General features: G+C 45.3%; 1 protein-coding gene across 4 annotated transcripts in view; it reads left to right on the top strand.

The window, feature by feature from the left end:
• The first annotated feature begins 5,278 nt into the window (after nt 1–5,278).
• The window catches only part of SRGAP3 (SLIT-ROBO Rho GTPase activating protein 3), a 262,192-nt gene continuing 240,570 nt past the window's right edge, over nt 5,279–26,900 (top strand). For all 4 annotated transcript variants that reach the window (XR_003002647.1, XM_024740673.1, XM_024740674.1 and 1 more), the window contains exon 1: nt 5,279–6,070. Coding sequence is in view for 3 of the 4 variants with exons in the window: in XM_024740673.1 (XP_024596441.1) it covers nt 6,004–6,070 (67 nt within the window). In the remaining variant the exon portion in view is untranslated. The remainder of the gene's footprint in view (nt 6,071–26,900) is intronic.

The following is a 26,900-nucleotide window of genomic DNA, read 5'->3' as shown; positions in this document are numbered from 1 at the left end:
CGGGGAGAGTCTGCCACTATACAGGAAAGCAGAATGGTGAGTTGGAGAAAGGTGTGTCCTCTTGAAATTGTTAGAGCTCCTGGACCCAGCCATGCCTGATTTATGTTCATTATGAATGAGGTTGAGTAGCATTTCATATGTTTTTCTCTTTCTATGAACTGTTATTCATATTCTTTACTGATTTTTCTAATGGACTGTTGGTGTTTTTCTCATAGATTTGAAGGAACATTTTTTGGTATTTATTTTATATTGAACTGAAATTCACAGAAGATAAAATTAACCACTTTAAAGTGTACAATTTGGTGGCATTTAGTACATTCACAATGGTGTGCAACCATCACTTCTATCTAGTACCAAAGAATTTTCATCATCACCAAATTGTATCCATTAAGCAGTCACTCCCCATTCTCCACCTCCCTCAGCTCTTGGCAACCACTAACCTACTTTCTATCTCTATGGGTTTATTTTTTCTGGATATTTCATATAAATGGACTCATACAATATGAGACCTTTTGTGTCTGTCTTCTTTCACTTAGCATAATGTGTCAAAGATTCATCCAGATTGTAGCATCATCAGTGTTTCATTCCTCTTTATGGCTGAATGATATTCCATTATACATATAGAACGTGATTTACTTATCCATTCATCTGTTGATGGACATTTGGATTATTTCCACCTTTTGGCTATGGTGAACAGTGCTGCTAGAACATTCATGTACAAGTATTTGCTTGAACTGTATATTAGGAAAATTAGTCCTTGGCCTGTGACAGGTGTTGCAAACATGCTTTCTCAGTTTGCAGTTTGTCTTTGACTTTGCTTGTGATTTTGGCCAGGCAGAATTTTGAAACAATTGTTATGTAGTTGAATCTTTCAGGCTTTTATGGCTTATGGGTTTTGTGACACAGTTAGGAAGGCCATTATTTTTTAACTTTTTATTTTTTTTTTAAGCTGCACTGTGTAGCATGCAGGATCTTAGTTCCCCCACCAGGGTTCAAAGCCATGCCTCCTGCATTGGAGGTGCAGAGTCTTAACCACTGGACTGCCAGGGAAGTCCCAGGAAGGCCATCATTATACTTGAGGTTATAAAATAATTCTTCCATTAAAACTGCAACTTGGGCTTCCCTGGTGGCGCAGTGGTTGAGAGTCCGCTTGCCGATGCAGGGGACACGGGTTCGTGCCCTGGTCTGGGAAGATCCCACATGCCGCGGAGCGGCTGGGCCCATGAGCCATGGCCGCTGAGCCTGCGCGTCTGGAGCCTGTGCTCCGCAACGGAAGAGGCCACAACAGTGAGAGTCCCGTGTATCGCAAAAACAAACAAATAAACAAACAAAACCCTGCAACTTATCTACTCCTATCAAACAGGGATTAAAAACAGCTGCACTTGCCCCCCTCTTCCCCCCACCCCCACTCCACCCCGAGTTACTGTGAGGACCAAATAAGAGAAACGATATGAAAGGGCTTTATAAAATATAAAGCAGTATATATATACAGACAAGACATGTTATTATCGTCACTATTAACTGTATCAAATTCTGGCACTAACTAGCTGAGTTCTGCTGTTGCTTTCATTTTGCAGAGCAGAGATTGAAGGGCAGAATTATTTACCAAGCCAGCCAAGGATGCATTAATTGGTAGCATTGGAGAATGTCACAAAAGATATCAACTCTTATTAGTCATCTTGGGAGTGTTTCATATTTGACCAGAAAAATAAAATTGCCTTAAACTAAAAACTATTCTGGTCATTCTTCCTCCAAGTAGAGTCTTTTTTTTTCCTACCAGGAAAAGAAACCAGTTCAGTGGGTTTTGTGTTATTCAGCTGTAATTGTGATTTAAGCTTCATCAATGGCTGTTTGTGACATGTTTTCCTTATATTTTAAACTCTAAATTCTTTCTTTAATGGCAGACTTCAGGTTGAACACTATATTGATTGAAGAAAAGTGTTACTACTTGACAGCAATTATTCCTACGCTGATTGCTCTGGGATAGAATTGGGTACTGGTTGAGTCCTTGGGCTCTGATATGGCCGGATGTGGGCTTGCATGCAATTCAGTTGTGTGATCCTGGGCAAATTGCTTCACTGCTCTGTCCCCCTGTTTCCCCATCTGTAAAACAAGGGTGATTACAGCACATGACCCAGTGATAAAATCTATGTCAGTGATAAAACCTATATAGAATACTTGGCCCAGTGCCTGTATGGAGTGAGGGCTTGATAAATATTAGCTATTAGTATAATTCAGGAATATCTAAAAGAATCCAGGAAATGAGCCTGAGGGAAGTAAACTGTACCCTCCAGGGGCTATTCCCATCCTTGGGGCGTGGGGCTGGCACAGATCAAATCACATGGCAGAGCCCCTGGCCCTGCCGCCTACCACATTTATTTTTGGAGCAATCTGGTTTCTGTTTCTTCCATGTGAAGGATAATTATCAGGAATGGCAGTTGGTTCTCATATAGCGAGGAAGAAGTGGCCACATGGAAGAGAATGTCACAGAGGGCAGCTGGGAGATTGGGGTGAGCTGTGGGGAGGAGTGGAAGGAAAAGAGCAGGTCATACCACCTCTTCTTGGGGAAGGAAGATTCTGGATGCTGTGGGTTCACGGTGTGTTATGATGTATTCGCAGGGGGCACAACGCTTTTTTTCTTTTTCCCTTTTTCTTTTTCCTCCCTTCCTGCTTCCAACCCAGGCATGTGTGGAGCCCCATCTCTGGTCCTAGACCCAGCATAGTTGAACCCTAAAAAGAAATACTGCATGGGACCTCTGTTATGTGCCAGGCACTTTAAACCCATGATTACACTGGATCCTGTGCAAAGAGTGAGATCCCCACCATTTTACGGACGAGGAAACTGAGACTCAGTGAAGGCACAGAAGCTACCTAAGGCCCCTCAACACGCTGGAATGGCAGAGCCAGAATTTAAACCACCACCTGTCTTTTTTTTTTTTTTTTTGCGGTACGCAGGCCTCTCACTGTTGTGGCCTCTCCCGTTGCGAAGCACATACTCCAGAGCGCAGGCCCAGTGGCCATGGCTCACGGGCCCAGCCGCTCCGCGGCATGTGGGATCTTCCCAGACCGGGGCACGAACCTGTGTTCCCTGCATCGGCAGGCGGACTCTCAACCACTGCACCACCAGGGAAGCCCCACCACCTGTCTTATGCCAAAGCCCAGCCTCTTCTGTTGTTCAGCACCTAGCTCTATACCATACTTCATTTCAGTTTTATATGGCTTATTGCGACATTTCTGTGGCTCAGGTCCTTACACATGGGTCTCCCAGAAATCTTTGTGGATTTTAAATTTTAGTAATGAAGAGAATAGCTGACATTTGCTAGTTCCTGCCTCAAATAGGCAACAAGCAGTTTAAGTCACTTGCTCTAGTGTTCAGAGCTGGTCAGTGGCAGAGCCAGGCAGGGAATCCAGTTTGTCACATCCCCAAATGCATGATACTAGCTCCCATTTTCCTTTGAGAGTCTAGGCTTGAGGCAGGGATGCTAATCTCTGAGCACATCTTTCTCAGGTAACATGTGTGGCTTTCACTGTTTTAAAATGGTCCAAAGGGTGACAGCAGAGGGCCTGAGTGTGCCTATGGGAAGGGAGAGGCGGGGGGTAGTGGTGATGGCTGTGGGCCAGTGGCATCTACCTGTGAACTCTGTGACCTCCTGTCGCTGGGCACAAAGCTATAATAAGCCCTGTGGTTCGCCAGCTGGACTTCTCGCTTGCTTTTTCCAAGCAGATCTTGTGCATTCCCAACTGTGGCTTGTACTGTTTGCTCCAGCTCGTACTGAGTGCCCCTCACCTCCCCATGCTGACCTGGGGAGAATGGCTGCAGCTGTCACTTTCTCTAGGAAACCTCAATGGACTGGCATGGATAAGCTATTTACTTCTGAACCCAAATCAAGTCATTCATTATGCACTCAGAAAAAGACAAATGGAAGATTATTTTGAGAAATTTGTGAAAATACGACATTCGGGGGACAATACATGTTAAGGACCATCTTAATATGTGAAATTCCAGTGGCAGCAACCCTGTAGTGCTTGATTTCATTTTTACAGAACAGATCTTATTCTGCCTTAACTGCATGTGAAATGGGTTTAATCTCTAGTAGAATGCAGGAGACTTTGCACATCTGCATGGGCAGAATCTGGGGTCAGACAGCCTAGGTTTGAATGCTGGTGACTTTGGGTAAGTCACCTCCCATACCTGTGCCTCTGTTCCTTCACATATACTATGCTGTGAGGTTGTTGAGGGATATCATGGTTAATAAGAATTGCTCTCACTCACTTATTACCAGGCTCTGCACTAAGCTCAGCCTCACATTCTTACTTGAGCCTCCAAGAGCTCCCTCTTTCCGGAAGGCCCTTACCCTGTAATGTTTTTTCCTCACAGCACTTATCATCTTCTACCATATTATATAACTTTCTCATCTTGTTTATCTTTCATCTTCCCCTCCCAGGGCCTCTCGCCTTGCACAACTCCAGGAGGCACCATTCACAATGCATTCTGAGTTCTGCTCGGGGCTGCTTTTACTGAGAATATTACCATGACTGGTGTTGACTTCCCAGAGTTGGGTGATGTGGACACCCTGGAGCTCCAGGAGGGTGGGGATTTTTTTTCTTTTTTTTGGGGGGGGGGGCCTAGTTTGATCATTGCTGTGTTCCCATACCCAGAACGGTGCCTGACCTGTATTAAGCGTAAAGTAAATATTTGTTGAAAGAAAGAATGAAAAAGCCCCCAAAAAGAACCCATTTTACTGGTGAGGAAACTGAGGCTCAATGAGTTATTGATTTGCCCAAAGCCCCACAAGACCCTGAGGTGGCTAGGTTTCCAGCAAGCCTGCTCCCAACAGCTGTGCAAAGCTGTGTGTCTGAGACGCCTGGCATTGTCCCTGCCACCCCATAATGCTCAACAAATATTAATGAGGTTGCCTACATGGGTCAGCCCCTCTCCTCTGCTAGACGATCCGGCAGAGTGACAAACTGTCACATAGCCATTGCTTTGAGAAATTGAATTAAATTGCATGTTGCAAAGAAAAGGTGGACCTTTTGGAGTTTTTGGAGGAAAAATCCCTAACCCAACTGCTAATGGTAGGAGTTTGCAGGGGCCTCTCAGGCCTCCCCAGCCCGGTTCTTTTTCCTGTCTCCTTCCCTTTTGTGAATGTTTCTTCCCTTTTTTGCTTGCAGTGAGTTCTGCTCTCCTGTAGGCTACAATGTGTCAGTTGTTATAAAATCCGGGAGGTGGAGCTTGGTGACGAGAGCGGTGGGGGGAGCGCTTGGCCAGCCCCGCAGGGCGAGCAGTCCGGCCCCCTGTTCACCCCGAGCTTAAGCCTTGCAGCAGGAGAACTTCCACCTCGCTCTCCTGGCTTTGAGCCTCACTGTACATCGGACCAAAGGCGCAGAAGGGAGGGAGGATGCGAGATGACCGGCTCTTTGGCAACCTGACCATCTCCTTAGCAGAGAGCTTTCGAAAGCCAGCCGGAGGCTGACTGCAGGACCAAGGAGGTGCCGCGCCTCTCGTGGATGTGTGTGTGTGTGTGTGTGTGTGTGTGTGAGAGCGGGTGAGCGGGTGTGAGGGTGTGTGTGTGCTTCACAACTGTGTGTGTGCATGTCCGGATGAGTGTGTGAGTACACCCATAAGTGTGTTTGTGTGTGTGTGTGTGTGTGTGTGTGTGTGTGAGTGGGGTGAGTGAGTGCTCTCGGTTATATTATTTTTTTGGAAGAAAAATCTTGAAAATATCAGGCAGGTTACCGTGCTCCTGGGGTGGTGGTTCTTCTTCTGGTCAAGAGGACTTGGCCAGACCAAGCTACTACAGACATTTTTCAGCGAGTAAAGAGAATTTTCCTCTGAGAACAAGAGGGATTTTTTCCCCTGGCTCTGCAGCCAGTGAAAGAGATTTGTCCCTACACCTGTGAAATCGACCAGAGCCGTGTGATTACCAGGGCTGGAGCGAGGACTCGGGAAGAAAAGGAGCAATAAATCCAACAGCCTGTCAGTGCCTTTGGCCACATTGGAAGATGTCATCTCAAACTAAGTTCAAGAAAGACAAAGAGATCATTGCCGAATATGAAGCCCAAATAAAAGGTGAGATTTGGGCTGGGGAGTCATGCCTCCCCTCCCCTTTCCTTCTTCTCTTGCTTTGGCTTTTTTCCCTTTTCCTCCCTGCCATCATGAAATGCTGTTATGCATCAATAATCTTATTGTGAGGAGGAACAGTGGCAGCCGCACAAGTCCGGACTGGTTTCAACTGCAGAGAGCGCTGGCGCTGGGAGTACGGATTGTAGAACGGGCGGCGATCACTGCATTGCAGGTGTGTGAGGAGGATCCTACGCCCTGCTTTAGGAGTGTCGTGGATACTCCATCATCTTGGCCATGACATGTCACTCTAAGGCCATTTTGACAGTCACTGCCTCCTCCCCCCGCCATGCAAAAAACCCCTTAATTTGATTTATTTTTTTAATGATCTGGGTTTTTTTCTCTCTCCTTTCTGGTTTTTGTCATTGCTTTGCCTCTGTCCCTTTCTCTGGGCTGGAATTCACATGCATGTGCTCAGGGAAGCAGCATCCCTGGGCTGCACTTCTTTGTCGGTGACTCTCAGCTGGACTGGGTTGCCATGGATTAACTGTTATGGAGCATATTGATCCAAACTAATGCAGGCATTTAGGCATAAAGAGGGAGCTCAGTGCAGAAAATGTATTGTCTCGCAGTGTGCAGCCCCGATCACCGTCTGTGCACTAGCGTTTAGGGTCATCAGCCTTCACTGAAAGCCAGCAGCTCAGTGTGCTGGCTGGTAGGCGCTGCCTGGCTTCCGTAGTGTCAGGGAAAGCTTGCCAGGAGGATGAGGTGACCTCTGACTGCTTGTTCCAGCTTTAGTGCTACTCGCTGGGTGCACCCTCCTCTAAATCCACACTAGCAAGGGGAAAGAGGAAACCGGACACAATCGTATAGACAGATTCAGGCAGAACCCTTATTTAGGCCAGACTGGAGCTTCTCCCACCCTCATGAGTTCTAGGCTCAGCCTTGGCAAGGAAAACCTGAAAGCACCATCCACCATGCTCACCCTTTCTCGTAGGATGTACTCTAAGAGAAGCCTGGGCCTGGCCTCTTGGCATATGTTTTCTTTCTGGTCACAGTTCTCCTTGCTGCAACACAGGGTGTGTTGTGGTCTCCTGAAGAAAGAGTAAAGACAAGATACATCTTCGGGGCTGTTGATGCCTGCCCCTGAGGTTATAGGTGGACTGTTGAGCAAGTTGGTTATTTGGGGCTCCGGCAGCCTGAGGTTCCACACCTGCTTCTAGGTGCTGCTGCAGCTCAAGGCTCAGTGACCCAGGAAGTGGGGTGGCCTCCACAGGAGCGGTGGGAGGCTGCGCATCACAGCTGCTGTACACGCTCCAGATGCTTGGGAAACTTTGGGAGGGGAGCAGCCATCAGGGGAGAGCTTTGTTTTTTTCCAGTCTCGCCAACTGTCTTGTGCCTTTCAGTTCTGCTCAAACCTGGCGTGCTGATCACCTCTCAGTAGACCCCAGGAAGAAATGAGCAGAAAACCCTGCTCTTCCCTGGGCTCCTCCTCTTTAGTTTTCAGTTCAGTGTAGAAGACAGTGATTTACAATGTTTCAGCGTTCCTGAAAATTTAGATACCCACCCTTTATTGGTCAGAGATCTGAATTCTCTCGAGTGTTCAATACAAAGCCTGGTTTCAGCCTTTGCCTGCACACTTTTTAGGAAGTTTATGTTTTGTAAGACTGGCTGATTATTACTGTTTTTTAAAACTGAGTTTCCCATGAAAAATGACATAAGAGAGAAGGGTATGGTGAGTTTGGGACAGTCTGGAGTTTTTATAAGCATCGTCTTGGTAGAAAATGTGCTCATCTTATTTTTGAAGGATTGCCACCACTGGGCCCGTGAACTTTGCTTGAGGATCAATTAAGCATTTATAGCTCTGGCTGATTCTTTTACTTTTTGCCTTTATTTTAACAACCAATTAGCAAGGACAAGGTAATGCATTTCAGCAGGAAATTTGTCCAAATGATCTTGTCTCTTCCAGACTCTAAATGTCTCTGCATTCTAGTTAAAAGAGTTTAATTTTATTCCTTTAGGGTTGACATCCACACGATTTAGGTCAGGATGCTATTGCGCCCGAAATTGTCCGGAATCTTTTCTGTCAAAATTCTCTTTGTTCATCATCATCGTCATAACTACTGATGTGTGTTCAGGGCTCAACTGTTTCCACGGCTCACTCCCAGACCTCACCACTCTTGGCCTACACAAAATACAGACGGGGTCTGTAGGAGCTCAGTTTTAGAGATGAGGAAACTGAGGCCTTGTAGTGTTAAATGACTTGCCCAAGGTCACAAGGTGGGAAATGTGAAGGCAGCTGGTTTTCTTCCAGGCCCAGTGTCCCCGATACATTGTTTGCCTGAAGCTGCCCCTTGAAGGATTGATGTCAGTAGCAGATGGCAGTTTTGTGGTGGGGACCGGCTGCCTCTCGATCACAGCCCATTGTTTACCCTCTTACTTTCCTCCCTTGCCTTTGTTGCTGGCCTCTGAAGAGCGTTTGACCAATCACCAAAAATAATGCCTGATGCCAATTACCTTCGGTATCATCTGGCCAGTTTGCCACAAACACTCCACCTAGTTTGACAGATTTTGTCCTCTGTGCATTTTGTGAGGGGAACTTTTGATTTTTAAAAATGATACTGAGTTCTTTGTTGGCCTAGTCCCTTTTTTCTCTTTTTGAAGCATTTACTGACCTAACAAAGGGGAATTTTTTTTTTCTTTAAAGGGGAATGTTTTAAAACAGCTTTTGTTTTTTCCTATTGTGAAAAATTTCAGACTCATGCCTTCTCTTGCCTAATCAGATACTTGAATCCCTTTGATTATATACCTGCAACACAGTAGTACACCACATGCTTGCACATTTCCAGTGATAGAGAACTCACCACTTCCCAAGCCCACATATTCTATTTTTGGACCACTCTGGCTGTTGTAAGCAGTTTTTATGTTGGGTTAAGTATGTCTCTAATCCACCTTTTGGTTCTATACCTTGGGACTTCATAGAACAAGACAGATGCTTCTTTCCCATGACTGCCCATTGGGTGTTTGGAGACTCTGATCATAACCCAGGGACTATGATTATCTCCCATTTGCTCATATATAAGATGGTTCACTGCTGCTTTATCATCTTCACTCACCTTGGGATCTACTGCATCCCGGGTTGCAAACTCCAGTGCCTTTGAGTACTTGGCAGGTAGAATAAGTGAGTGAAGCTGGCTAAGTAAGATGATTTGTGGCAGCTGACCCACTGCCTCAACCAGGGCAACATAAGAAGAGGTGGTAGTTATGGTCGGCCCGAGAGCACATGTCCTGTCCAAATGGGCAGTCACTACTTGGGTTCAACCAGTTGTTACCACTTAGAATATAGGCCCAGCCAGATCTTTCAATTTTTCAACAGATACCAGTAATCTGGATTAGAGCTTTATGCTTTTGAAGAGATTTTGCCAAATAGACCTCCAAAAGATTGTACTGTCAAAAGCCTTCTTTAAGAGTGATACTGAGTTCTAAATGCGACTCTTTAAATGTGGTTGGAGAAAGAAAACCACTATCACTTCCTTTATGGTGTATGTAATGCTTCTATTAATATAGCCCAAGGGTTGAATTAGCCCTTTTCACTGCCCACCCCATCATTGCACTGTATATATTTTATCTGCTATATTTCTCTCATCCACTAGGCTAGGAGCCTTGTCAGAGAGAAGAAAATGAAATGAATTTAATATGACTTGTTCTTGGTGACCCTGTGCTGGCTCCAAAGCGATGTTGCTTTCTGTCCGAGGTGTTCACAAGTGTCCCTTTATGAATCTGTTCAGGAACCATGCCTGAGAGTGACACCATATTCTCAGTGTGAAACTGGCAAGCTCGAACTTCTTTCCCCTCTTGAAAATCAGAACATTTGCCCATCTCCAGCTTTATGGCGCCTATGCTATTTTTCACAATTCCCTCAAAGATCCCTGATAGTGTTTGGTAATCTTATTTGCAGGTGCTCTCCACTATCCTGGGCTCTAATTCGTCTTGCTGTTAGACATAATGGTCTGTTCTGCATTTATTCAGAATTCCCATTTCCATTTCATCTTAATAGAAAATGAAAATAGAAATGTAGTGATTGATTTTCGTGTTTTATTTTTTTATTACACATCCATATTCATTTTAGGCCATCTTCTTAATGGCGTAAGTCTAGAATTGGGGGGAAGAAGACAAGGTATTGAAGAAGAGCACAGAGAAGTATTTATTTACTCATTCATTTATAGGTTCATTCAGTGAACATTGAGCATCGGCTTTGTTCTTAGTCTTGTGCTGGGTGTTGTGAGAGACGCAAAATATAGGATACATTCTTGGCTAAGAGTTTTCTTGGAATATGGCAATAAAATCAGTGAAGGAAAAGAAATTAAAAAAACCCCAAACATAAAAAACTTCCAACTCAGCACCAGAATGAATTTAGTCTTAAATAGATTATGCGATAGAGTGATTGGACAATGACCTTAGGAGGCCTCACCACCTTCAGTGGCTTCAGTGAGGAATGTAGGCTGGGTTGGGGAACAGTGGGGAGTAGTGAGGACTGTGGCTGATTAGAGAGCTCACTTAGAGGAGGCAGCCCCTGCTCAGCTCTCGCCTGTCATTACCATGAAGGGATGTGAGCCCAGAGTGGTTAGTTCTTTCAGTGTTTCCAGGGCATCTGGATTTTAAATCAAAGTCTCCTGATTATCATTTTAAATATTTAAAAATTTAACTTTTAAAACGTTTAAAAAATTGGGTTGTCTTTTTCATTATTGAGCTGTAAGAGTTCTTTCTACATTCTGGATACAAGTTCCTTATCAGATATATGATTTGCAAATATTTTATCCCATTCTGTTGGTTATCTTTTCCCTTTTTTGATGGTGTCCTTTGAATCACAAAAGTTTTAAAATTTTTATGAAGTTCTGATTATCTGTTTCTTTCTTTCTTTTCCCATGCTTTTGGTGTCATATCTAAGAATCATTTGCCAAATCCAAGGCCGTGATGAAAATCTCCTGATTTTTAAGTGGTAGCTCAAGTTTTTAAGAAACTCTTTGCTACATGAACAAACCTGTCGGTAGGAGAGCTTCAGCCTGTGCCCACCAGTCTGCAACTTGTGGCCTACAAGTTGACGTCCATAAAGGGTCTTGGTGATGGGGCCTCAGCCAATTTACCTGTTTCATCTTCAGTTGTTTTCTCTATTATAGGCCTGTGCTCTCATATCCACTTTAGACCAATTCCTTGTCTCTGCATCCTCCATACCCTTTTTCACCTCCAAATATTTCCCCATTTGTGCCTTTATTCTGCTTAAAATGACTCCTTTCTTCCCCTCTTTTTTTTTCTTTTTTTCTTGTCTGGGCAACTCCTGACCATCCTTCAGTGCCTGCTCAAATGATCCCTCTTCCATGATGCCTTCCTAATAACTCTTCTGGGCAGAATGAGTGATTCCTCACATCTGCCTCTCTATTTTTAGCCTTATTAGCCTTCATTCCTATTTTGTGTTTAGTCCTTCAGCCATGAACTCTTGAGGGCAGAAATGCTTATGGTCATTTTCATTTCCCCCATGTGATTGGCGTACGATCAGTTGAGTGAGTGACTGATAAGTTACTAATAAGTAGTTTTATAACTCACAGCTCAAGCTCAAGCTCGAGTTATATTTTCTTTGACATTTGTCTTAGCTTGGGCTGCTATAACAATATACCATGGGTGGCTGGGTGGCTTAAACAACAGACATTTATTTCTCATAATTCTGGAGGCTGGGAAGCCTAAGATCAAGGTGCCCACAGATTTGGTTCCTGGTGAGAGCGCGCTTCCTGGCTTGTAGACAGTTGCCTTCTCGCTGTGCTCACATGGTCTTTCCTCTGTGTGTGGAGAGAGAGCTCTCTATCCTCCTCTTCTTAGAAGGGGACTAATCCCATTATGAGGGCACCACTCTCATGATCTCATGTGAGCCTAATCACCTCCCAGTGGCCCTACCCATCTCCAAACACCATCACATTGGAGGTTAGGGCTTCAATATGTGAATTTGGGGAGGAACACCAAACATTCAACCCCTAACAATGTCATATTTTCTGTTCCATTGAAAGTGGAGGTTTTATTTGTTAAGGAAATATTTTTCATGGCTTGATTAGTTTCCTTGTTTGTGCCTGATAGGGGAGATGTTTGTCTATGGAGACTGGGTGAAGGCTGATGTGTTGAAAGCTTAGGTGATGTTTGGTGGGGTGATGTCTGTCACAGTCGTGGTGGGATGTGGTTGGGGCACATGGCACACCAGGCACCTCCCAGTCTGAGGAAATCAGTGGATCTGGGGGTCTATATTGGCCATTTCTGGAGTTCTCACCACCAGAGTTTATATGCTAGGGACGACCTTTCCTTTCCAGAAACCTCTATTATTTGTTCATTCATTCACTCACTCACTCACTCATTCAGTGACTGTTACAAGCCATGATTCATTTCAGGCTATACAGCTTTGCTTATCAGTGGGAGGTAATTTATTTATCTCTACGTCTCAGTCATGCATATGGTATCTCATTTTGTGATCCCCCAAATTCTGTGAAAGAGTCATTATTATTCCTATTTTACGGATTAAAACGTAAAATTCAGAGACATAAATTGTATCAGATGGCAGAGCGAACAGTGGCAGAGCCGAGGTTTAAACTGGAGGCTTTCTGACTTCCAGTTCTACAGGGAGGCAAGATGTATGCCAGGGCAATTTAGCCCTGAAACCCAGGGGTTCCTTCACTGGGGGGGCCAGTCTGGGGCGGGTTTTAGTCTTTGACTTCCTACCCTTCCTAACCCTTCCACACTCCTTCTAATCCAATCTCTGCTATCCCCTACTTAGCCACCTAGCTGTGTCAGATCCCTCACTCCCACTTTGAAAAAGGGCCCACTGGAGACTTGACGGAGGCTCCACCAGCCTGGAAATACAGAACCAGCAATCTTAGGTGTCTTCTAGTCCAACGCTCCCACTTTTTTTTTTTTTCCCTCCAGATGTGGAAGCTGATGTTCAGAGAAGACTTCTGGCTTGCAGGCACTCCTAGACCATATTTCCGTGAACACAAAAGCTCTATTCGCTTGGCTTGTTGCTGTAGCCTCATTGCTGTAGCCTTGTGCCTGCATCTCATTGGTGATCAATAACCGCATGGAGTTGAATTGCTTTGGTGGGTGGGGCAAGCCAGGTGGGGACGGTTGCCTGGGAGGCAGAGCAGAGGTGCCTTGGAAAATAGGATGAGGCGGGGGTATAACATGGAAAGGAGGAGAGGAGGTGAGGCTGGTTCAGAAACTCGGTCCTGTCCTTGTAGCTGCCAGGAAGGGGACAGGGGTTGACTTCTTAAAGGTGCTGAGTTTCAGTTCAGAACCTCTGGCCTAATACAGGCTGCAGCAAGCTGTATCCTGGGCTTGATTTCACTTGTAAATGATTTCTTCCTGATGGCTTGTTGGTGTTTATAAAATATCTTGACTGCCCAGGAGTGGGGTTTTGGCTCTGTTCTCTTAATTTGTTTAATCATTAGGCCAATTTATGTTTGGAGTAGTGTTCCCTGAGGTGTATTCCATGAAATTGGATGTAAAGAGGCATTGGGTGGAAAAAAATAGCTCTGTGGTCAAATAGGTTTTGGAAGTTCTAGCATAAAGTGAGTTAAATAGGTTTGTTTCCCACAGGACTTGAATGTGTCAAGTGTGAACCGCCAAGAAGCGGGCCACAGACTTTCCTCAAACTTACTCAGCCTTGTAAACCTTTTTCATAGAATATCCCACAAGACTGTTCCAGAGATTACATTTTGGACAATGTCAGGCTACACAGTTTGTGGGTTACCCAGATTCTTTCTCTTTTTGCCTTTTGCCCAGTTCCCTAATTTTTACAGTTTCCTAAGAAGACAGTTTGAAGAGGGGAGGAGGTGAAACAAATGCGTATCCAGCTCAGATAAGTGATATCAATGTGGTGTTTCGAGGTCACTTAGAAAATGTGACTTTTGACATTTCCATTTACTGAGTGCTCAACCATTGATTTAAATGGTAATTTGGTGACAGTTCTTTCCTGATCAATATGCGTGGTGTGTGCGCATGTGCCCGCCTGTGTGTGACAGTAAGGAGGTGCACTCAGCTGCAGGCAGTGTGCAAGGGACCTTGAATGGACCTTGGTGCCACCGCTGGGATCGCACAGTTGATGCCAGCTAATAACAATGCAGATGGACACGCAGAAGCCCGTGGCCTGTGGCGCCTCAGGGTGAGCAGATCTCAGCCACAAATCCAGGTGCAATAAAAATATGGTTTTCTTTATTTTTCTGTAACTCGATTTACATTTCACATCCCTATTCTGCTGCGAGTGGCAGAAATAAATCTAAGTGAATTGGGGGTTTTCCTCTTGTTTTCTCCAGTGTTGTGTCCCAAGGTGCAGGGGGACTGGGGCAGTGCCAAGGGGACATCTGTTGTGGTTTATTATCAATCTACTTTGGCAACTACCAAGATATCCTCCTTCCTGTTGGGTCTGCAGTGGTCGGTCCAGCCAGTGGTCCTTCTCTGTTCCAAACCTGAGGCCATTTTGCCTGTTCCCCTCCTCACCTCCTTCTATGAGATTTGCAGGCACTGGGGGTCATCCTGGGGCTCACACACCGTGCTGGGTCGTGAGAGACTCTGGGCATTAGTCTCAGGCCCATCTTGCCGTGTCCAGCACTCACTTCTCCTCCAGGACCTCCCTAGGGTGCTGCCTGGGGAAGTGGCCCAGCTCCTCAGGTCTCAGATTGTGCAAATATATGTGGACATTCCCTCATCATCCTCCTTCCCTGGGCTTGTCTGTGGTGAGTCAGGATGTGGGTTATTTTCTTACAGATCCATAAAATCTACGCACACCTTGCTTTATAGTCTCCCAGAATCTTTATCCATGTGTGGGGGAGGGAAGGAGAGGGGGATTAATAGGGGTGGTAGCCTGGCTCTTTGTCATCATTCTCTCAAAGCTATTGTCCATAACTCACATTCTTTCTCTTCTCCCTGAGGGCTGCGATTTTGAAAGTCAAAAGCCAAGAATTGACTCTTTCCCTGTATTATCCCTGAGGCAGTGAACACAGAATGCCCTCCCTGTCTGAATAAGGTCCAGGAGGTCTAAGGAAATATGGGAGAAAAACCTTCAATATTTCAAAATATTAAATGCAGTGAATTTCCTTCCTTTTACATCTGCACCATCCTGGCCCAGGCCACCATCACCTCTTCTTGGGACCACGGCAACATCCCCCTAACTTAGGGTTTCTCCACCTCCGCACTACTGATATTTGGGGCTGCGTCATTTTTTTTCTTTTTTTTTTTTTTTTGGCGGTACGCGGGCCTCTCACTGTTGTGGCCTCTCCCGTTGCGGAGCACAGGCTCCAGACGCGCAGGCCCAGTGGCCATGGCTCACGGGCCCAGCCGCTCCGCGGCATGTGGGATCTTCCCAGACCGGGGCACGAACCCGTGTCTCCTGCATCGGCAGGCGGACTCTCAAACACTGCGCCACCAGGGAAGCCCGGGGCTGCGTCATTTTTTGTTGTGAGGGGCTGTCCTGCTCCATGTGGGATGTTGAGCAGCATCCCTGACCTCTACCCACTAGGTAGAGGTGTCAGGAGCCACCTCCCCGCCCCCAAAGTTGTGACAACCAAAAATGTCTAGGCCTGCGTTAAAGCCGCTCTCCTAACTGGTCTCTCTGCTTCTTCTCTTGTCTTTATAGTCTGTCTCCCTGCAGCAGCCAGCAGTAATCCTCACACAATTTAATCTAATCATGTCACTTCCTAGTTTCAAACCCTCTGGTAGTATCTCACTGCTCAAGAATTGAATCTAAGCTGCTAGCTGGGCTTACGAAGCCCTGCTCTGCCCATCTCAGCCAGCTCATCTCTCCACTCTCCTGGTGCCTTGAATTCTCTAAAATTGTACCCCCTTTGGAACTTTGCACTTAGCTTTTCCTTCTTTCTGGAATCCTCTTCCCCTGGATTGTCACATGGCTGGCCTCTTCTAGGTATTCAGCTCTTGGCTTGCATGTCACTTCCTGACCACCTAATCTTAAGTATCTATGGAGTAACTATTGGATTAGCTGACTTGAAGTCTCAGGAGAGCACTTCAAGCTGTATGATGTTTTCCCTATACGATATTTTCCCTTCTTTTTTCTTTTTACCGGAATTGAAAGTCTTTAAGAACAAGAGTTTTGTTTCTCATGTCCATTTGTGTTTTGTTAGTACCTAGAATAACATTTGGTATATAATAGGTGACCATGGGATTCGGTGAGTGAACGGTGAGTGTAGATGTCCTTGTGCTGGCCTTTCTTTTTTTTTTAAAAATATTTATTTATTTTATTTTATTATTTTAATTTATTTTTTTGGCTGCGTCAGGTCTTAGTTGCGGCACATGGGATCTTTGGTGAGGCATGCGGGATCTTTTTTCCTTGCGGCGCGTGTGCTCTTTGTCGCGGCGTGCAGGTTTTCTCTCTCTTGTTGAGGTGAGCGGGCTCAGTAGTTGCGGCACCCGGGCTTAGTTGCCCCACACGTGTGGAATCTTAGTTCCCCAACCAGGGATCGAACCTGCATCCCCTGCATTGGAAGGCGGATTCTTTACCACTGGGTCCCCGGACTTTGCACCTAAGCACACATGTATATTCTGCTTTGGGGTGCATGGGCTTGTACCAGGAATTGCAGTTTAGAGGCACATAATGGAGCAGATCCAGGCTTTCTGAAACCCTGACTGAGAGGTAATTCAAGAAGACGGAGAATCCAAAGAAGGGACAATTGTATCTATGCAGAGCCGTCCAACCTTTGGCTTAGAGGGGAATGAGATAGAGAGACCAGGGGGCCACGTGCAGGGATACCGCAGGGAATTTAATGTTTTCTGTTGAGTTCCTATTATATAGCTGAAATGGGGACACAGAAATGGATAAAATATGGTCCCTGTCCCTGTCTTCGATGGACTCATAGTTTTCCAGGAAAGATAGTTACAAAAATAGATTAATTGATTATAGTACAGTGTGGTAAGTACTGGGACAGCACTGGAATCACACACTGTGGAAACTCAGAGTGAAAGTGACAGCTTTAGCTGGGGAGAGATGGAGAAGTTCTTCTAGAAGAAAGGACTTTTGGGTAGGGTTTTGAAGGATCGGTAGAAGCTCTCCAAGTGGTGAAAGGCATTTCATGAAGAGAGAACAGCAAGCGCAAAAGCATGGGTGTCATGAAAGGGCCTGGGTACTTGGACAATGGTGAGAAGTCTGATGTGGCTAAAATCCAGAGTAGGTAGAATGGAGTAGGGGTGGGAGATAAGACCAGAAGTGAGAGGATTTTGAAGTTCCTTTCTAACCACTGGCTCCTGTGAGCCTTTGACCTTGGAGACAGTGGATGAAACTCTTATTTTTTGATAATACTTTTTTTCTGATTTTTGGGTATAATGCATGCTCATTCTTTTAAAAGTTTTGAAAATACAGGAAAAATAGAAGAATCTAGAAGTCACTACCTGAGATAATCACTGTAAAAACTCAGTGTATTACCTTTCAGACTTCAGATCTCTTTTATATCTATATATAACAAAAAATAGGATCCTAGGTCTTTAATGAAAAATTATAAAAATGAAGCTGATAGGCAAAACATCATAGGCATATAGGCCTACGGCTTGAAATAGAGTATGACCTTACAATAAAGAGACTTTGCTAAGTAAGAACATCAGTCAATATGCATGACCTCCCACGTGTTTTGATGGTCCATGAGGGCTGGGGATTTGTTTGTCGGAAACCATTTTCTTGTGCTGATAGGTTTGTGTGTGGCCATTTCTGTCCCACCAGATTTATATAAAACTCATCAAGAACTTCCCCATCTCCACATCTGTCCCAGCTACTTTCAGCTAAAAAATCTCCCCTTCCTGGTCCTCCATAGTCTCACTTCCCTGTTGGTACCCAGGCAGCTGTTCCTGCCTTTGGCAGGAAGTATTAAAAGGAGAGTCCTGTCAAAGGCAAAGAATTTAGCCTCCACAGCAGGTTCCCCCTCCCTGGTGGTACCTTTCCTCATTGTTGGCCCTCTGCCCGCGTCCCTGGTCATCAGTGGTACTTTTGGGGTTCCTGTTTGCCGGTCTGCTCCTAGCAGTGGTAACCTGCTATCCCTTTTCTTCTGATGGCTGGTGAGGGTATTTCCCGGGTATGGTTTACTATAGATCAGTAAGTTTTCCAACTCTTTGTCAGACAGAAAGGCCTGGATTCCTGTAGGCAGGTAGAGTTCCTATGGAGGAATTGGAGCTTGGTGGGAGGGGACAGCTCCGAAGGGGGACCATCCATAGCTTAGAGTGCCTTATAAGGAATTAGAGAGACATGCCATGAGAGGACCCTTACCAGTGAAACACCTTAGCCACCTTCAGGGACAGAAAAGAGTGGGTGTCTCTTCTCTGGTTTCATTTGTACTAAAGAACGCAAACTGGCTGAGCAATGTGACTGCTCCCCAGCTGTTGTCTCCGCAGGATATTTCCAAGCAGAGTTGCCAGCACGTTACTTTTTAGTTTACAGCATCTGTGTTTTGATCAGTGGCCTCTCCAGACAGTATGTTTTGGATCTCCTGAAGACATATCATCTTGGGGAAACTGAGGCAGAACAGCAGCCACTCTCTCACTTCTGACACCTGGTAACTGATTACTCCTGGACCTCCAACCCCAGTCATTTGGACTCCGGAGCTTTTGCCTGGTTTTGGGCTTTTGAGTTTACTTGTCCCTTGACAAAGCTAATGTAGGGCTTTGGCCTGATCAGTTTTGGCCTGACCCTCCTGTCTCAGGTCTTATCCTGAGTGTCTCTGTCTTGCTGGATCTCATACTTGGCATAATAGTGCCATCGAAACTCTGCGCCCAAAACAGCGGGGGTCCTATTGTCTTCTGCCAGAAACACAGAATTTTTAGACCATTGGGAATAGTGGGAAAGAAATGTTGAGAATGTGGTGGGTCAGTCCACTTTGATTTAGTTTAACAGGTATTTATTGAGTTCCTGCTATATTCCCTGCCCTCATAGACTTTATAATGCTGTAAGGGAGACACATTTTAACTTGTAATTACAAAAAGATTGAGTATTATGTAAGGGTGGTTCAGAGTTCTTCAGGGAACCTGTAGCAAATGGATCTAAATTGCTGAAAATGTTGTGATTTCTGATATTGGTCTGTAAAACTGAATCATATTGGCTAAGCTTACCTCACCACCATTATTTCCTGAGTTATTTAAGATCTAGACCGAACCATCTTTCCATTTAGAGAAGGGTCAGGAGTTATCAAAATATTTAAGGGGTCAGGAAGATGGGTTCTTCTAAGAGAAACACACAATTCTTTGTGTAAAAGATAAAAGTAGTTCCAAAAAAGGAATTTTCTAATAGTTATACTCAAGTTGGTAAATATAATCATAGGATAAGTGCTTTTAAGGTGAAATTAAAACCAGGGATCAACTGAAGAGGATTGAAAAATCATCTTGGTTGGATAGAGTTATGCTAAAGTCACAGAAATTGGGTGAGACAAGAATATGGATTGTGGAAGGAGGCAGCTGTGATATGGGGGGGACCGTGCTCTGGATGGAATTGCACAGACCTGGGTTTGTGTCTTGGCTTATGGCTCATCAGCTGAGTGATGTCTTTTGCTTTTAATCCAAGAAAGAAGAAAAATAGATATAATACCTCATCAGTTTCCGTATATGAAAAATGGGGATAGTCATACCTACTCGTGTGTGTGTGTATGTGTGTGTGTGTGAGAATTAGTTGAAATAACACACATCAGAATTTCCAGCATGCTGCTTGGCACACAGGAGCATTCACTGAACGGTGGAAATGTTAGCTCAACCACTCAGAAGGTCACCAACATTGAGTCTTGGACAGTGAACCTGAGCCTACAGGTGACGCCCTCAGTGAGTGTACCAATTAGTAGGGAGAGGAAAATGCAACAGTACTGGAAAACCATCAGTAGAGGTGGCATTACCTGTATGGGCAGCTGGGAGAGGAAGGTTCCAGTAACTCTTAGACAGGCATGATGCTTTCTTTGCCTATTGCAGTGTTTTTACCCAGTGTGGCTCCTGGGCTACCTGCATTAGAATCTCTGGTGGTGGGACCTGGGAACCTGCATTTTACTAGTGTCCCAGTTTTCATGAACTTGAAATATTTGGACCCGGAGTGTGGTGAACTCACCAACTTGACTGTCTGTGTATCTTTTTTTGAAGGCAAAAGAACATTTAGTTGCCATGTAGACTACTGATGAATGAGAAAAAAACAACCAAACCTGAACCCCCAGTGTGTGTGTGTGTGTGTGTGTGTGTGTGTGTGTGTGTGTGTGTATGTTACAATCCTGTGTTTTTTTTAATAAAAAATGTTTGTCTTTATATATTTAGGTGTGCCTAAAAAGAGTCTGATAGTTCTTACTGACGGGTAATGATGTTTATTCTTGGGAACTAGGAATGGAGTGGAAGTCGGGGATGGGGCAGGATTGTAGTGACAGGGAACAGCAGAAAGGAGACCTTTTCTCCTTATATTGTTCAATATTGATTCAATTCTAAAATAATGAGCATGATTACTTTTCTAATTAAAAACCCACCAAGATGACAATAAGTAAGGAATTTGACAAATTTTCCTGCTGTGGAGGATGTTCAGACATCAACTGAACTATAAAAGAAAAGAAAAGAAAGAAATGTAGAAAGAAAGAAAGACATCTGCAGGAGATACTTAAGTTATGCTTAACTTCTTGTGGTGCTCGTTATATATAGTAAGAATGATTGCTGAAATGCAATGTATTATTTTATTGGATTATTCCTCCATGTAGCGAGGAATATTTTTTTCCCTGCTCTTCCACAATTCTAAGAGATGGTCCTAGAGGGGGAATAGTCAAGCCCAACCATTTAGTTTATTGGGTTTAAATCAGAAGCCATTGTGGTGCTGTGTCCAGAGTCTGGGATTCAGAGGCATAGACCTGATTTTCATCTCTGATCTATCTTTTGAGCAAGGCACATCTCCATTCTGCATCCTTGCTTCCTCATCCGTAAAATGAGGGTGTTATCTACCTTAAGGGCTAGTTGCTGCGAGGATCAAATGAGGTGCTGTGTGCGAAAGTAAACTCTAGAGTGCTGCAGAAATGTTAATTATTTCTATTTTTGCCTAGCTCCCACCCGGACATGCTGCTATTACCGCCGCGTTGTTTATGTGTCTGTCTCCCTGTGAGCTCATTGAGTGCAGGGGCCTTGTTTTATTCATTCCCTGAATTCTTATGCCTAGTGCCTGCAACACAAGAGGCATTCAAAGCAAGTTCTGGAATAGCTATCAAGGATAGAAAAATACATGCACAGTTAGGTTTTGGCTTATGAAAATATTAAGATGCTCTTCCAGGAAATGCTGTCTTCTACTTCTATTTAAAGGAATTGAAAAAAATTCATCCAAGTTGACAAAAGAAATGATACTGCCAGGAGAAGGTAAAGAACTTTATTAAGGAAAATTTAATTGCCCAGTTTCTAAAGAGACAGCCACATCTCTCCATCCTCATTACTGTCAAGTGCGGGATGGCTGTTTCCAGGGAGGGCAAGATGAATGAAAAAAGATTGTGAAAAGGCAAATCCTGATACCCCTGGAGATCCCCTGCATCACCAGTTTTCTTTATTGTTTGTCAGAGCCCTAGAATAAGCCTTCTCTGGACTCCTCAGACAATGGCCCTCTTTGGCCTCTACCCCAGACCTTGGCTGGTGAACCACAAAGTCCCTTACTTCCCCTGGAAAATAAGTTGCTTGACAAAACTGGAAGGATTATCTGAGGCCCAGTTTAGGGGCTCCGCTACCTCTAAGACCCAGATAATTATCATCTGAATGGGCAGAGGGGTGGACTGGGGCCAAGACTGGAAACAGAGCCCTGGTGTAGATCTGCAGTTAGGGCAGAGGGGACTAATCTCAGCTTTGGCAGTCTGGACCCTTCTCCAGCACTGCCACGAATCTGCACTGTCTTCTGCCTTTCCCGTACCAGTTGCCTAAGCACAGGACAGCTGGAGAACACCATTACATGGGTTCATAATTGTCCAAACAAGTGCTGATTGCTGCATGGACCGTTGTCAGCCTAGATGAGGTCTCTAGTGGCCTGCCAAAAGGCTCTGCCCTGTTCATTGTTTTAATTGAGTATTTGGATGAGGACATGAGCATGTCTATCCAGTTTGAGAATGTCAGGAAACCAAGGAGTGCAGGCTTGGTGGTAAGGACATGTTTTTTTAAAAAAAATATTTATTTATTTATTTATTTGGTTGTTCTGGGTCTCAGTTGTGGCAGGCTCATTAGTTATGGCTCGCAGGCTCCTTAGTTGTGGCACGTGTGCTCCTTAGTTGCGGCTCACGGCTCCTTAGTTGTGGCATGTGAACTCTTAGTTGCAGCGTGCATGTGGGATCTAGTTCCCTGACCAGGGATCGAACCCAGCCCTCCTGCATTGGGAGCATGGAGTCTTAACCACTGCACCACCAGGGAAGTCCCAGGACCTGGTTGTTGGTATAGAACTGCCCGAGTTTTGCAGCCCAGCTTCTCTACTTTCTAGCTGTGTGACTTTGGGCAAGCCTTTTCGTCTCATTGAGCCTCAGTTTCCCCATATGTAAATTGGAGATAATTTTCCAACCTCAAAGAGTTATCTAGGGGGTAAATTAGGTAATGAACGCAAAGCCCTCCACACAGTACCTGGCACATAGTAAGGACTCAGTGTTGGTTATTAGTAGTGGTCACAAGTATAAGAGTAATATGGCAGGCTTGGGGGTCCAGTAGATCTGGGCTCAGATGTCAGCTGTGCTGCCTATTAGTGTGGACAAATTGTTTAACTTCTCTGAGGCTCAGCTCTCTGTACCACTGTAAAATAGGAACAATAATACCTACGTTGGGCATTTCTGCAAAGCACTCAGGCCAGAACAGACACACAGTGGATGCCCCATAAACAGTGGTTATCATTAAGGGAAACAGCACATCATGTGGCAGACAGAACCAGGAAGCAGAGAAATCTTAAGAGAATGGGATGAGGTACTGACTCTAAAAATGTGAGTTTAATAGTATCTTTAAGAGAATACTACCAACTCTTGAAGAGAAAGATATTGAGCCCTGAAAGGAATTTCTCCTTTGAATAGATAGAAACATGAATGGGGCAATAACAAATTGGCCTTTGGTTAGGATGCCAGACCTTGGACCCTGGCCCCAGCCTGGTCCCTTGTCCAGGTGGCTTTTGCCCCTTCCCCCCGCCACCCCGGGAGGTTCCAGAGGGAAATAGATGGTAGAGGCCATGGAGTGGGAAGTGAACACCTGGCTTGAAGCTGTGGCTCAACACCCTAATGCAGAAGTCTGGTTCTCTACATGAACTCCTTTGGCCCAGGCGGCTTGGGCATGCAGGCCTCCCCTCCAAGCCCATACTTGAATCTTGGTTCTGTTGCTCCAGGGTAACCAAAACTGGTCTGGAGCTTGAACCTCTGCCCCGTCCCTGTAGGGACCAGCCTGGACAACTGCCCTGACTTTTCTCTGAGATGCCAACTGGCCTAACCAGACACAAAGGAGAAGAGAGAGTCAGAAGCCTGGACTCACCTAGACTTGACCTTTGACCTCCTTGGAAGTACAACCTCTTGGAATTTTGGTCCGCAAAGGTGCCTAGAACCTGGCAAGTGTATAATATTGTATCATTCCAATGGATGGATTCCCATGCTCTTCATTGTGACCCTGACTTGGAAGAAGTGAATTGAGTTGGCCTTTAGCTCACTAGAGGTCAAAATCCCCCTCCCTCCCCATCCTTGTTGACCTTTCTTCTAACACCACCAGGAGCTTAACAGCCAAGCCTATGGTCAACTCAGGGTGTGGCTATCTCCCTTTGTGGAAGAAGTCAATGGAGAATCAATGACTCCCAGACTGCATCCTCAGAAGTCTGGATTTAAGAATGACTCCTTGATATCCTTCTCTTTCTCCAAATGTTTAAAGCAGCTCAAAACTAAAAAAAAAATTCAACTTATTTTCTTCCAGACCAGCACTGATCACCAAGCAAGATGTATTTTATTGAGATGCACAACAAAGTAAGCAACTTCATAGAAAAATCTGTATTTTTGACTCTTATGAGACAAGCCGGACGATCTGGTGTGCTGGGCCCCTGTTCCCTCACAGCAGCCAGTCAGCCAGAGCCGAGTGGCAGCTGCCGTTCTTAGATGAGGCCTACACTCTTAGGTCTCCACTATTTCCTGGGCCAGGAGCTCCTCCTGGGTCCCTACACCCCCTTATCTCACACCCACTGCTTCATTCATTTCCCTAAGCTCCCTGGTTTCTATGGGCAGTTGGGTTTGCCATTTCTTAATAAGGCCAAGAAGTTACATTCTATCTTGTCTTTCAAATTATGCTCATCAGATAGGATTGCAAATGAGCACAATGAGAATCACATGACAGCATAGCAAATGGTGCAATATCTATGACACAAAATGCCTGACTTGCCACCATCCTTTCAAATTTCAGAATAGAGACTCCCTTTCATTACTTTAAGTAAAGCCTTTACTTTTCCTCAAGGATGAGTTTGAGGTTGGAGTCCAGGGCAAGACACTCTCCCCCAAGGAGAAGCACTGTGGGGGCTGCCTCTGACCCATCCCTGAGGGGAACTGGGGGGAGGTGGGCTGGAGGGCCCTTCAGCTGCTGGAGGCCATTGAGGACCTGGTGATGTGGTGGGTGGTGGCCTTAGTCATCCCCTGTAGTAGTCACAACACACTTTTAGTAGTTAAAAAATCCCCCAGTGTAAGTTGATAGTTTGCACACTGAAGCACAGTTCACTAAAAGCAATTCTGCTCAAACAGTGTGGTCCAGGAACTGTGCATTGAACTCTGAAGTCAGACCCAGAATGGAATTTCAGCTTCATTACTTACTGATTGCTTGACCTTGGGCAAGTCATCTCACATCTCTACGCCTCAGCTTCCACCTCCTTAAAATGGGCACCTCGCTGGACTCTTTTTTTTAAAAAATTAATTAATTAATTAATTAATTTTTGGCTGTGTTGGGTCTTTGTTGCTGTGTGCACGGGCTTTCCCTAGTTGCGGCGAGTGGGGGCTACTCTTCGTTGCGGTGCGCGGGCTTCTCATTGCTGTGGCTTCTCTTGTTGGGGAGCACGGGGTCTAGGCGCGCGGGCTCAGTAGTTGTGGCTCGCGGGCTTAGTTGCTCCGCGGCATGTGGGATCTTCCCGGACCAGGGCTCGAACCCATGTCCCCTGCATTGGCAGGCGATTCTTAACCGCTGCGCCACCAGGGAAGTCCTCTCTGGGACTCTTGTGAGGATTAAATGACATAATTCACACTCAGTATTTAGCTTAGTGTCTGGAATGTGGGTCACACTCTGTTACGCTTCCCCAGATGTGAAGGGCTTGATCTGATCCAAGAGTGAGATTAGAACATCTAGAGCAGAACCGGCAGCTTGCAGGCAAACTTAGACTCACTAGTGTGTTTTGTTTGGCCTTTGGAACATTTACAAAAGTGAATTAATTCCCAACATTAAAAAATTAGAAAGTCTTTAAAAAATCAGGAGACTTTACATAAAAATCCAGATTTCTGGCATTTCTTATGAAATGGGAAGATCTAGTTTTCAGACAGAGGCAAGAATTGGCTGCTCCCTCCAACTGGGGCACAGGCTCCACTTTTTCTAGGGCCCACCTAGTTCACTTCACTCATTTTTGTTACCTGCTTGGGCGTTTGAGTTTTTTGATCTGGAGGAAGGGACCAACCTTCATTCAATCCTCCATAAATATTTCCAGCAGCCAGGCTTTGGAGAAGGAGACAGCAGGTCGTATTTACTGGCAAATGCCCCAGTGCCTTCTGTGTTATTGATTGCACTCAGGGCCCTCAGCTCCAGAAATCTGTGGGGCAGAGGTAGTGCCAGGGTCCTCTTAAAAGAATCTGGGACACTAACAAAGATTTGTACCTGTTAATGGATGGCTGCCTTATCACAACCTGTAGGTGGGCTGAAATTTAAGAAGGAAGAAAGTGCAAAGCGTGCCCTTCTGTCTAAGAACCCAGCTGGCCAAGCACAGACTGGGGAGAGGTGTGCTCAGCAGAGCGCTGGTGAAAAAGACTCAAGGTTCTCGTTGACATTAAGTTTGGTGTGAGTCATGGGGAGGCAGCTGCCAAAAAACGTAATCTGATTTGGGGCTGGGTTTATGGAAGTCTAGTGTCTGGAAGACCTTTCTAACAATTAGAGCTGTCTTGAAAGGACAGGCAGACAGCCTCAGGAAGCCTCAAGCTCCCTGGTGTAGGAGTTTGAAGCTGGGTGACATGCCCCTGGAAAAGACTGTCAGAGTGGGGATTTAGGCATCAGAGGGAGGTTTGTTCTAAGTGACATATAAGGTCTCTGCCAGCCCTGTGATTCTGCTTCCTGCAGCCCAGTGGAAGAAGCTAATTTCCATAACAAAAGTAAAAATCTTGCTTTCTGATAGAGGAAAGCAGAACACGCTGAAGAGGCAGCCATTTTGCTCAGACTCTGTCAAAGTGGAAATGTAAACTTGCAGCTCTCACCTAGAGATTTGGACAGCACATGTCACTGGCCCTGCTTCATTCCTGAACCTCATCTCACCTGCAACGCCGTCCCTGACGCCCCCCTCATTTCTCAGAGATGGAGCGGGTGATGGGGAAGGATCTGTTTTGCACATTCTGGTAATTTGTTTAAGCTGAACTTTTATGCAGAGCTTGCAAACTGAAGGCACACAGGCCAGATCCAGCCCTTAGTCGTGTTTGATTTGGCCTGGACTGTGTCTTTGAAAAATGTGAATTAGATGCCAACAAGTAAAAATGAGGAGATTTCACATAAAATCTGGACTTCCAGCACCTTTTTAAAAAGTCAGAAGGTCTGGCAGCGCTGGGCCTGCATTCCCACGTGGCAGCACGCGATGGGGCTGAGCGCCAGAGCCCTTCCT

Source organism: Neophocaena asiaeorientalis, unplaced genomic scaffold (genome assembly GCF_003031525.2).
Source record: "Neophocaena asiaeorientalis asiaeorientalis breed wild unplaced genomic scaffold, Neophocaena_asiaeorientalis_V1.1 scaffold325, whole genome shotgun sequence".
NCBI lineage: Eukaryota > Metazoa > Chordata > Mammalia > Artiodactyla > Phocoenidae > Neophocaena > Neophocaena asiaeorientalis.
Note: the sequence above shows the minus strand (reverse complement) of the source record. Positions and strands in the feature narration are given on the sequence as shown.